The sequence below is a fragment of the Alexandromys fortis genome, unplaced genomic scaffold, assembly GCF_014885135.2.
Source record: "Alexandromys fortis isolate MF-2015 unplaced genomic scaffold, M_Fortis_MF-2015_v1.1 scaffold_6, whole genome shotgun sequence".
In the NCBI taxonomy this organism is placed as follows: Eukaryota; Metazoa; Chordata; class Mammalia; order Rodentia; family Cricetidae; genus Alexandromys; species Alexandromys fortis.
Window position 1 is genome coordinate 11493128 of NW_026067902.1, and position 12038 is coordinate 11505165.

Genomic DNA, 12038 nt, shown 5'->3' on the forward strand with positions numbered 1-12038 from the left:
CAATGGGCAGAACCCCTGGCTGTTTGTACCCAGCAGCCGCTCTTCTGTGATTCCCCACCGGGTTGTGAGGACAGTTTTGACTGGTGGAGGTTTGACTGGAGGCACGGTTTAAAGAGTGGCTCTGTGGTGGCAGGTCATGGTTAGTTTTGGACAGTCATACTCAGCCACAGTCTTTTACAGTGTCCCCTATTCTTCCTAGCACATGTAAAACAAGACTGATTAAGGAAGCACAAACGACAACGATAAACCGAGGCTATCACAGCTTTCCATTGTTGTAACTAGAAGATTTTGTTCAGAGACAGCCTCAGTCCAACGCAAAGCACGATTGTGTACCACACAGGAGAATGGACAGTATGTACGCCCAAACAAAACATCGAGTAGATGGGTCTGTAGGTAGCTTAGGTGCACCTTACCTCTCCTCTGTCCTTTCCTTTGCTCCCAAGAAGGCAAACTAAAGAGTGTGATTTAGATTCTGAGTAAGTTCTGTGGAGAGTGAAGTCCAAAAGCCTTACACAAAGGCTACTAAGTTAGTCTAGGAGTGCAACCTGTTGGCACGATGGGCGGCTGAAACTGCTAGGCGAGGCCCTCTAGAACTGTCCAAAGCCACTGGCCCTGAACCCCAGCGTGCTGGAAGGTAGCATTCGAACACTAATATGCTAATGACACATGCTATGGATAAATTTATAAAGACCACTACATACAAGAGAGCATGCACATGAAATTTAGTGCTATGAAAATGACCCAAAAGCCCAGCGAATGTGACGTGAGAGCCCCAGTCCTTTGTACAACCTTCACTGTGTTTTCTCTAAGCTTTCTCTCTGCTCTGGGGAACTCTCCCCTTTGTAAGTGTATTTTCGTTTGTTTTTAGAGCTTGGGTTTCTCTGTGTAGCCCTGGCTATCCTGGAACTACTGTATAGAGCAGCCTGGCTTTGAATTCACCGAGATCTGTCTGCCTCTGCCCAGTTCTGGGATTGAAATGTGTATCCTTTTTTCTTTTTATTGTTTTTATTGTTGTATATTTTTCTCCGCTCCCCCCACTTCCCTTCTGCACTCTCCCATGACCCCATGCTCCCAATTTATTCAGGAGATCTTGTCTTTTTCTTCTCGCAAGTAGATTAGATCCATATATGTCTCTCTTAGGGTTCTCTGTTGTCTAGGTTCCCTGGAGTTGTGGGAAGTATATATTCTTTTTTTAAAAATATTTATTTATGTATTTGTTATGTATACAATATTCTGTCTGTGTGTGTGTCTGCAGGTCAGAAGAGGGCACCAGACCTCATTACAGATGGTTGTGAGCCACCATGTGGTTGCCGGGAATTGAACTCAGGACCTTTGGAAGAGTAGGCAATGCCACTGAGCCATCTCTCCAGCCCTTTTATTTTGCTTGCCACTATCCACATGGACCACAAGAACCCAGAACTCCCCAGAGTGGTGCTTACCATATTCTGATATCTGCCAATATCGTGATTACAGGTAATAGTCTAGTGGCAAGTTAAAAACATGTCAGAACTATCCCGCTAGCTCGAAGACTTTAAGAAATCAAATGAGAAGTCACTCTTAATTCTTTTCTCTAGATTAGGAAATGTCTACCTGTCCAGAGCTGCCATGTATCTCATTTAACAACTTCAGGGAGCTGAAACACTCACTGGACCGCTAGAAACAGGAAGGCAATATTACGTGAGCGTTTTATGTTTTACTTGCTTTGGTCAAGTGAGCCTTGAGAGGCAATGTGGGAAGTTATTAAAACTCAAGGAACACAGAAGACTAGATTATTTCTCAACTTACTCTTAACGGCACATGAACATGTTCTGTATTTATTTTTGAATATCTGGACTCTAAAAAAAATTTATTTTTATGCATATGCGTGCGTGTGACGGTGTGAGTGACTATGTGCATGGAGAATTGTGGTCTCCTCATTTGTTACCTGTGTACGCCACAGCATGCATGTGGAGATCAGACGCCAACTTGAGGAAGTTGGTTTCCTTTCCTTTTACCTTGTGGATTCTGGGAATGGATTTCGTAAGGTCAGCCTTGGCGGCAAGTGCCTTTACCCGCTGAGTCAGCTCACCAGCTAACCACTTTCTGTTATTTAAGCAAAGCAAAGATTCGCGACTCTCAGGACCCAAGAAGGCTCAAGTAGTTCTAGTCACAAAGTGGTCAAGTTCAGCTTGGCACGGAATTTATAAACCGTCTCACTAGAACGGAAATGGCACCTAGACTAAGGCTCTCCAGAAGGCTCGCTGGAAGTGGGAGGAACGGCCCGTGCCGGGGGGGGGGGGGGGGGGGGGGGGGGGGGGTGGGGGGGGGGGGGGGGGGGGGGGGGGGCTGGAGTTCGTCTCCTCGCAACGGCCTATTCATTAGGCCAGCTCTCCCTCAGCCGAGACCAATGATCAGGCGCGCTGCCAACGCTCCGCGTTAAGACTTCGACTGCGCGGGGGATTCGAATCGGCGGCTTCGGAGTGAGTGCCACTGGAGTGGCGGCGGCTGGTTCGGTGTTTCGCCGCGCCGCGCTTTCTCTCGTCATGGAAGATGTCTTTCGGTGAGTGTCCCTCAGGTAGTGTGAAGGCGCGAGCCGAGCCGAGAGCCGGCCAGGACGGTTGAGGCCGGGGCCCTCAGCCGGGCTTTCTCCTCAGCGGCTTCCCTTGGGAGTTCGCCCTCCATGCCTCCGCCATGGTGGCGGCCTCCGGGTCGCTGGGGTCGAGTGGGAGCTGCAAACTGCAGCCGGCTGCCGTTGTGTGGGCCGAGATTTGGGGGATTTGGGGCAGTTTGCAGGAAGGACCTTCAGGGCGGTCGGAAGTGACACGCGCCTTTTCCACCCAAGGGAAGCTCCCTCTGAACAGACGCCCCGCCCCCAAGTCCCCAAAGCTCGTGTGGTGAAGGTTTTAGGAGAAAATTTCAAAGTCTCTTAATAAAAGTGCTAGTTAACTCGGGGAAGAATTTACTACTTCTTGCTTACCTGCTATGTTGGGGAAAAAAATTAAAGCTGAAGTTTATGAAGAAATGCTTGTTGTCAGAGCCATTTGTTTCTATCTGCAAGCAGATTTTTAAGTTCCCACACTGATTGCTTTTTTTGTTGTTTTTGTTTTTTGTTTTTGCCTTAAATGACATACCAGCCTGTGATGTAAAACCATTTTTAAAAACTGTTAAATCGTGTTACAGGAAATAAAATTTTATTTTTTTTTAATCAGCCCTTTGGGTATCCAGAGAATAAGATACTCCAAATCTGTTGGCGTAAGGCAATTTAATTTTTAATCAGGTCAACTAAATATTCTTTTGAAAACCTCTCCCCATTAAAAGAAAGAAACAGGTATCTTGACCATTAAAAAGCTAGTTTATTTTAATGATTAGGTGTTTTAGTATTAAGTTACAGTGTGTCTATGCTATTTTCCCAGAGAGTACGTTTAGTGTGAGGCTATTAAATGTTTGCTTTCGACAATAGTTGTATTCTTATTTTGATAAGCAAGAACTTCCAAAGACAAAAGTCATGGTGCTGACAATTCAGACATGTCGACAAGAATCCAAAATATGTTCCTTTAAGTAGAAAAGTGAAATTCCTAGACATAATTAAAAAACAAATACTAACATTTCTAAAACCTGTACTACTTCTGTCAGTGAAATTATGAAAAAGCCATTGCTGTCTGTAGTTTCTCTGACTAGCCATTTCAGTATGCTAGTGAGTTACATTTTGAGATTGATTTTTCTGGTCAATTCTGCAAAAATACTACTTTTAAATTCTTTTTCCCCTAATCTTATCATTTCTCAGTTTAAAAGCCTATGATTGTTTTTCACCTTGATTCATACCCATCTTCCCTCTGAAATTTTCCACGGTCTAGTCTCACCCTGGCACCCCGTTCTACCCACTGGGACTCTGCTAGAGCTTCCTAACTGATTCCTACTTGTATTGCCACCCCTATTTCTGTCTGTGGAAAAACACAGACATCTTAAGATGCAGATAGAACGTTGCCCCTCTTCTGCCCAGCACACCTGGTACATCAGCTTTGTCCCTCTGGTTCTGTCAGCCTTGATGATTTCCGTCACCTGGTTGTGGTAGCTCTAACACTGATCACAGGTCACTCCCTTAGAAATAGCTTTTACTCCGCGCTTACTTAGCTTGCCCACACCTTTTCCTTTTTATTGCTTCATGTAACATGGCACTATTTTTATGTTATTCTTTGTTTACTCCAAACAAACTGAGGTCGTTGGAATTTGGTTTGCTTGGCTGACTTAAGCTGTGGTGGGATGTTAGGAAACGAAGAAGAGCAAAGTGGGTGTTTACCAGCCCTGTCATCATGTTCTTTTCCTCTGGGACAGCATCTCTGGGACTGTCACACCAAAGGAGAGGCTTTCTTTGGATCTTATTCTCACCCCGTCTTATCTGTGCTACTGAGAAATAAGGGGAAGGGCCTGAGTAGACCTGTCTAGGTCCCACTGGGTGGCAGTGACGTTGGGGATCAATGAATCTAGATAGACCTGGGGGCAAATACTGCTTCTGATTTCTCTGAACACGTCTGAATGATTGTTCTTTTATGTGATGTTTGGGTTATATTCAAGATCCCATTTTCAAGCATATACCTGGCATAATGTAGAATCAAATGTGTCTTTGTTTTCTAGGAATTATTCCTAACCTCTCATGTATGTACTTTTCTGTTCTAGCACATTTGAAGCCCATATGCAAAGCTACCAGGGCAATGACCCACTTGGGGAATGGGAAAGGTTAGTGTGTATTTGTTTGTTTGTTTTCTTTTAAACAAAGGAACCATATACTACCCTGTGGAAAACTAATATTCATATTTTTCTAGCTTTATAAAGTGGGTAGAAGAAAATTTTCCTGACAATAAAGAATACTTGATAACATTATTGCAACAGCTAATGAAGGAATTTTTAGATGAGAAGAGGTACCACAATGACTCAAGATTCATCAATTATTGTTTAAAATTTGTGAGTATAATTTCAGGTAGATAACTAAATATATGTTTTACTTTTGGTCCCCCTCCCTTATTAGAATCATTTTAGACTGCCTTTTCCTATCAATTTCTTGGTTACAGTCATGAATTTTTTAGAAGTTACATAGTCAGAGATATGTATTTTAAAGCCTTAGCTTCCGAAATATTGAGGAATCAGTGATATAATTTTAAAATTCCTCTTTATTTCGTATATGTGTGTTCCAACATGAGATAGGAACAGAAAGTTAAACGAATTGTTTGATTTTGATACGAAATGTGGTTGAAGCTGGTTGTGGAGGCTCACACCTTTAATCCCAGCACTTGGGAGAAAGAAGCAGGCAGATCTCTGCTCAAGATCAAGACTGGTCTACATTGTGAGTTCCAGGCCAACCAAGGCTGTGTATCAAGACCCTGTCTCAAAAAGAAAAAAAAAGGAAAGAAGAAATGTACTTGAGAGAGGGAACATATAAACTCTTGGATCCTAAGGTCTCTGGGAGTTTAACTCAGACTTACATAACAGAAGGAGAAGGCAGTTTCAGGCTTATGTTTATATTATGGCTTCTGGTTTAGTATTTTCATGGGATTCCTGAGTGTTCGAACAAGTGGGTCTCTGACTCTCGTGCCTTCTCTTGGTTTGTCTTATCCAGCTTTGACGTGGAGTGTCAGGTCTCATGTCCAGGAGTAGTTGACCAACAAATAAAGGACTCCACAGTTTTTGGTGTGCTTTTATTTGGTTACAGTTTGGGTTTTTTGTTCTTTTTTTTTTTTTCTTTCCTTTTTTGTGTTTTTCTTTTTAGTCATTGATATATTTTGTTTTCTAGGTTTGGGGGGTTTTGCTGTTGTATTGGGTTTTTGTTTTGTTTTTTGAGAAAGAACTTAAAGTTGTATGAGCAGGGAGGAAGAGAGGATCTGGAAGGGCTTAGGGGAGGGGAAGAATATGATCAAAATATATTTATATTTAAAAATTGTTGCAAACAATACAAATATAATAACACGTTTTTAAAAGAATTTGAAAATTAGTTAAGATTTGTACATCATGTACTACAGGTAGAATAACCCCTAGTGGGAACATGTTTTTAATTAAAATATTGTTACCAAGGCCAGGTGGTGACTGCACATGCCTTTAATCCCAGTACTCAAGAGATAGAGGCAGGCGGGTCTCTGTGTGTTCGAGACCAACCTGGTCTACAGAGTGAGCTCCAGGATAACCAGAACTGTTTTCACAGAGAAACTCTGTCTTGAAAAACCAAATTTAAATAATAAAGAAAATGTTATCAGCTATTTAAAAAAGAGGATAGAACTTTTTTAATTTAATCTGAAATGAAAACTTGGGGCTATGAATTCTAGTAGTAAAATCATATGGAATAGATAAAGTGAACATGAAATTGTTCCTTAAATTATAAAATACTATAATTAAAGGCACCCTGTGGAACTTGAGTAACCTCAAGTTAAGACTAAAGCAATATTTCATGTAATAAGTCATTGTAGACCCTTCTATTTTGGGAAATACTGTCATAATCCTTTAATATCAAGGAGAGAGATGATTTTTAGACTCCCCATCTAAGAACAACATATGTCTTTACCTATACAATATATTCCTAGACTTTCGTGGAGACTGAACAGTATAGGGCTGACTGGGTTCTAGGACAGACCTAGCCTAGCAGTTTGGTTGTCTTGTATTGATAATTATTGTCATGTTATTCATAATTATGGAATAGAGTAACAACATGTAAATGATGTACAATGTGTGGTCTGAATAATTGGTATATAACCTCTAATATTTATTATTATGTGTTGAAAATCACAACCCTCTCTGTTAGCTATTTTGGAATATAATTATCAACCATAGTTTCCTAGTAGAAGCTGTTCTCCCTGTCCTAGCTGTCCCTTATCCATTAATCATCTCTGTGTACCTCACTGTTTTTATGTGATTCTGCTCTGGGTTTCTGTAGGCTGAGTACAACAGTGATCTTCATCAGTTTTTTGAGTTTCTGTATAACCAGGGAATTGGAACCAAGTCATCTCCTCTCTATATAGCCTGGGCGGGCTATCTGGAAGCCCAGGGAGCGCTGCAGCACGCCAGTGCTGTTTTTCAGAGAGGAATTCAAAACCAGGCTGAGCCTAAAGAACTAATAGAGCAACGATACAGGTAGTATCAAAATATATAACTCATCTTTTCCTTCATGTGTATTTTTGTATCTGTCTACTTTAAATAACTCTAAGTCATACTGGATATGTGTTGTAGATCTGAATGAAGATGTAGAGCTTTATACTGTTCTTAGGATGGTGTGTAACAGATTTTATAATGTCACTCTAGACTGCAGAATTGTGAGACAACACAGGACATCACTTCAGAAGAAAGGCACATAGAAGAGACAGAACAAATTTTTCCCTCAGAACAGCCCATTAAGTCATGAATAGAGTTGTCCATTCATGAAGACAGACCTCCCTTGAGTTTTCTGTTTTGATTTCTTTGCGATATTGTAATTGTTTTAGATTATAAAATATGTGAAGTAGTAGTTGAACATTTTTGAGTTTTAACATCTGCATTCTTGGTTCATGGACAAAGTAGATGTATGTGTTTGATGAATTTGAAAAATATTAACATAAACTGTGTAAAAAGAGGACTTTTCTAATACAAATATCCCCAGAATTTTATTTCTGTAGTTTAAAGCAACTTTGAAATTAAGTTTTTCATTTTCTGTCTTTATTGCCTGTTATATTTAGTTTCCATTTCAACATAGATGTATATTAAACTGTAAAATTAAAATATATATTTATATGTTTTCTATTATCATTTAGTCTATTCCAGGCACGTCTTACTAGAACCCATTTGCCAGCTCAAGGTAAAATAATACTTTTCTAAAATGTCTAGATTGCTGAAAATTTAGTCTGTAATTTTTGCACTAAATGTTTTTTGTTTTTGTTTGTTTAAAAAAAAAAGCCTCATATAGTATTTATTGAAAACCAAAAGCCAAATTACTGTTTTGGGTAATAGGAAGACACTCTGATAATAATCTCACAAAACAACTCTGGATAGCAAGGGGGCTGTGTCTTAGCACTGTAATAGAGCAAACCTGCAAGCAAAGCTTAATGAATTTACCTCAAAAAATGATAAGCCTATATCTAGATATAGTGTAATGGCATATACCTATAATCCCAGTACTCAGAAGGAAGGCTAACAGAGAAGGAACATAAGTTTTGAGGATAGCCAGGGCTACATAGAATATACTGTCTTATTTAACTTTATTTTGTGTCTCTTGGTATGAAGGTGTCAGATCTCCTGGAACTGGGTTAGAGACAGGTGTGAGCTGTCATATGAGTGCTGGGAATTGAACCTAGGTCCTCTCTGGAGGAGCAGTCAGTGCTCTTAAAATCGCTGAGCCATCTCTCCAGCCTCCCTCCCCCTCCAGTATGCTGTCTTAAAAAAGAAAAGAAAAAATCATTCTTAAGAGAGGATATGCTGGATTCCTCATCTTTCCAAAATTGAATCAAGTAGGCGTAATGTAGCTTTTTATTTCCCGTTTTTGTTTGATTTAACTGGGAGGTGATTTTATTTAATTTTTTAAATTTTTATTTAAATAATGATTTTTTTATTATTTTACATATCAACCATTTTCCCTCCTCTCCTCCCGTTCCCTTCTCTTATCCATATACCTGCCCCCTTCCCATCCATTTCTCCATCTCCATTGAGAAAGGTACAGACCTCCCATGAGCTTGCACAAAGCATGGCACATCAAGTTGAGGCGGTACCAAGTCCTCCCTTTATGTAGAGGCAGGGCCAAGTAATCTAGCATGGGGAATAGGTTACCAAAAGCCAGCTAAGCACCAGGGAGAGGTCCTGCTCTCACTGTTAGAAACCTTACTAAGAGACCAAGCTTCATGATTGTCACATACATGCAGAGGACCTAGGTCTGTCCCATGCAGGCTCCCTGACTGTTGGTCCAGTGTCCATGAGCTCCTGTAAGCTCAGGTCAGCTGTCTCTGTTGATTCCCCTATCATGACCCCCCTGGCTGGTACAATCCCTCCTCTCTTCCCTCTGAAAGACTCGGAGCTTAGCACAGTGCTTGTCTGTGGATCTCTGTCTTCTCTGCTTCCATCAGTTACTGGATAGCGTATCTCTGATGGCAATTAAGGAAGTCACCAATCTCCTACAGTAGTTGGCTAGTTCAGGCACCCTCTCCACCACTGCTAGGAGTCTTAGTTGGGGTCATCCTTGTGAATTCCTGGGGGTTTCCCTGGCTTGGGGTTTCTCCCTAACCCTAAAATGGCTCCCACATCAGGATGTCTCTTGTTACTCTCCCCTCTCCATTCTGGCCTCCTGCACATAGCCCACCTAACCTGCTCCCTCTCCATCCCTCCATACCCCCAACTCCGTCCCCAGTTTACCTAGGAGATCTTTTCTACTTCTCCTTCCCAAGGAAATCCATGCATCCTCTTTGGGCCTTCCTTGTTATCTAGACTCTCTAGGGCTGTGGATTGTAGGTTGGTTGTCCTATACTTTATTCCTAATAACCACCTATGAGTGAGTACATACCATGTTTGTCTTTCTGGGTATGGGTTACCTCACTCAGAATGTTTTTTTTTTTTCTAGTTCTAGCCATTTGCCTGCAAATTTCATGAGGTCATTATTTTTTTACAGCTGAGTAATACTCCATTGTATAAATATATTACATTTTCTGTGTCCATTTTTTGGTTGAGGGGCATCTAGATTGTTTCCAGGTTCTGACTATTATGAATAATGCTGCTATGAACATAATTAAGCAAGTGTCTTGTGGTATGATTGCGCATCCTTTGGGTATATGCCTAAAATTGGTATAGCCTGGTCTTGAGGTAGATTCTTAAGAAAACGTCATATTGATTTCAAGAGTGGCTGTACCAGTTTGCACTCCCACCAGCAATGGAGGAGTGTTCTTATTCCACATCCTCTCCAACATAAGCTATCAACAGTGTTTTTGATTTTAGCCATTCTGACTGATATAAGATGGTATCTAGAGTCGTTTTGATTTGAATTTCTTTGATGTTGAGCAATTCTTTAAGAGTCTTTTGGCCATTTGTAAGTCTTTCGTTGAGAATTCTTCTATTTAGATCTGTATCCCATTTTTAAAATTGGATTATGTGGTATTTTGAAGTTTAGCTTCTTGAGTTCTTTATGTACTTTGGAAATAAGCCCTCTGTCAGATGCAGGGTTGGTGAGGTAATGATCCCATTTCAACAATAGTCACTGTCATCTTGTTTAAAATAACCTCTTAGACTTTATATTCCATCTAGATAGTATCTTAACTTCTTAACTTTCTCTAATATTTTTCTTAGCTGAAAATTAGTCCATTTTCTGAGACAATTTAAAATGGACTGATTTTTTTTAAGTAATTTTTTTAAAGATTTATTTCTTTATTATGTATACAGTGTTCAGTCTCCATGTATGCCCGCATGCCAGAAGAGGGCTCCAGATCTCACTACATATGATTGTGAGCCACCATGTGGGTGCTGGGAATTGAACTCAGTACCTCTGGAAGAGCAGTCTGTGCTCTTAACCACTGAGCCATCTCTCCAGCCCCTTAAAGTAATTTTTGTATATATGTGTTAGATGTTTTATTTTATATGTATGAGTGTTTTACTTGCATGTATGTCTACACTGCATACATACCTATTACCCACATTCCCTGAAACTAGAGTTATAGATGACTGTGAACCACCATGTGGGTGCTGGGACTTATACTTTTGTCCTCTGTAAGAACAAATGCTCTTTGGCCGGAGAGATGGCTCAGTGGTTAAGAGCATTGCCTGCTCTTCCAAAGGTCCTGAGTTCAATTCCCAGCAACCACATGGTGGCTCACAACCATCTGTAATGAGGTCTGATGCCCTCTTCTGGCCTGCAGGCATACACACAGACAGAATATTGTATACATAATAAATAAATATTAAAAAGAAAAAGAACAGATACTCCTAACTGCTGAGCCGTCTCTCCAGCTCCAAGTAGATGTTTTAAATATAACATACCGAAAGAACAGTGGAATGTATTGTGTGCTAATTTTATTTAATGTTACTTTTCACTTATAGCTGCAACCTCAGAACCTCTGCATAGTGCACAGATTGTAAACCAAGTCATGACCACAAAGTCAAGTCCAGGAAAAAACTCACCCTGTGTTCCTAAGAGTCTGGTAACAAGAACATTTATTTGTATGTTGTATAGAAATAAGGAATGTTATTGGACAGCCATTCTGACTGTCTTTTATGTCTGCCTTTGCATCTTATTCCATTGACCCTGTCTGCTGGGACTGACCTCCATTTCACCACCACTCCATGGCAGCTCTGAGCCTTTTCATCTATCTTTGCTCAACTCAAATATAACTTCTTGTCAAACCTAAGATCCCCTACCTGCCACACAAACACTGTCCACAGTTTCTTTCTTTTTAAATATCCTCTGTTTGTTCTGCTGGCTTCTTTGTATGCCCAGGAAATTCCTATTTTGGATCACATTTGGTGGTTTTTGAGCCCTGCTCTAGAAAAAAACCCAGAACCTCAAACATTTATGCTCATAACCTCAAACCAGAACTCTAGCATTTCAGGCACTTCTTCTCTACATTTGACACCACTCTTGATATTGTATGTCTCGTCTGTTTAGCACTTAATTTTTTAATGTGATTTTTAAACTTTATTGTTCTCAAATTTGGGATGTGTCTATCTCACTCTCATAGCTATAAAAAAATAAATACTATTTCTGCAACAGAGCAGAAAATAATCTTATCATTTTTTGCTACCAACCATTACATAGGTAACTGCATCTTTATCTGCTGTTTCCATGGGGGAAAAGTAGCTTCCTACTTGTACCTACTTTTCATCCCTGTAAATATTTTTGACCCATCTAAATCTCTTCTGCTTTGCTTGCTTGTAAACATAAAAATACTCAGATCTCTTCTTCAGCTTCATGTTTCTTAGCATCTTTCTCTTTCATAGGACAGTGTTCTTTAGGACCTTTTTGTAGTTTAATCCCATGTAAAGACATCTGTTTTGCTAATGCACACATTCCTAGAAGTAGAACATGCATGTCTAACTTTGATAGATTGTATGGATTGTCCAATTTATATCTTACA

General features: G+C 40.2%; 1 protein-coding gene across 1 annotated transcript in view; it reads left to right on the forward strand.

The window, feature by feature from the left end:
• The first annotated feature begins 2401 nt into the window (after positions 1–2401).
• The window catches only part of Bub1 (BUB1 mitotic checkpoint serine/threonine kinase), a 32451-nt gene continuing 22814 nt past the window's right edge, over positions 2402–12038 (forward strand). Inside the window, exons 1-6 of the mRNA XM_050134385.1 lie at positions 2402–2539; positions 4654–4713; positions 4800–4938; positions 6896–7092; positions 7746–7789; positions 11005–11105. Coding sequence (XP_049990342.1) covers positions 2523–2539; positions 4654–4713; positions 4800–4938; positions 6896–7092; positions 7746–7789; positions 11005–11105 — 558 coding nt within the window. The 5' untranslated portion in view covers positions 2402–2522. The remainder of the gene's footprint in view (positions 2540–4653; positions 4714–4799; positions 4939–6895; positions 7093–7745; positions 7790–11004; positions 11106–12038) is intronic.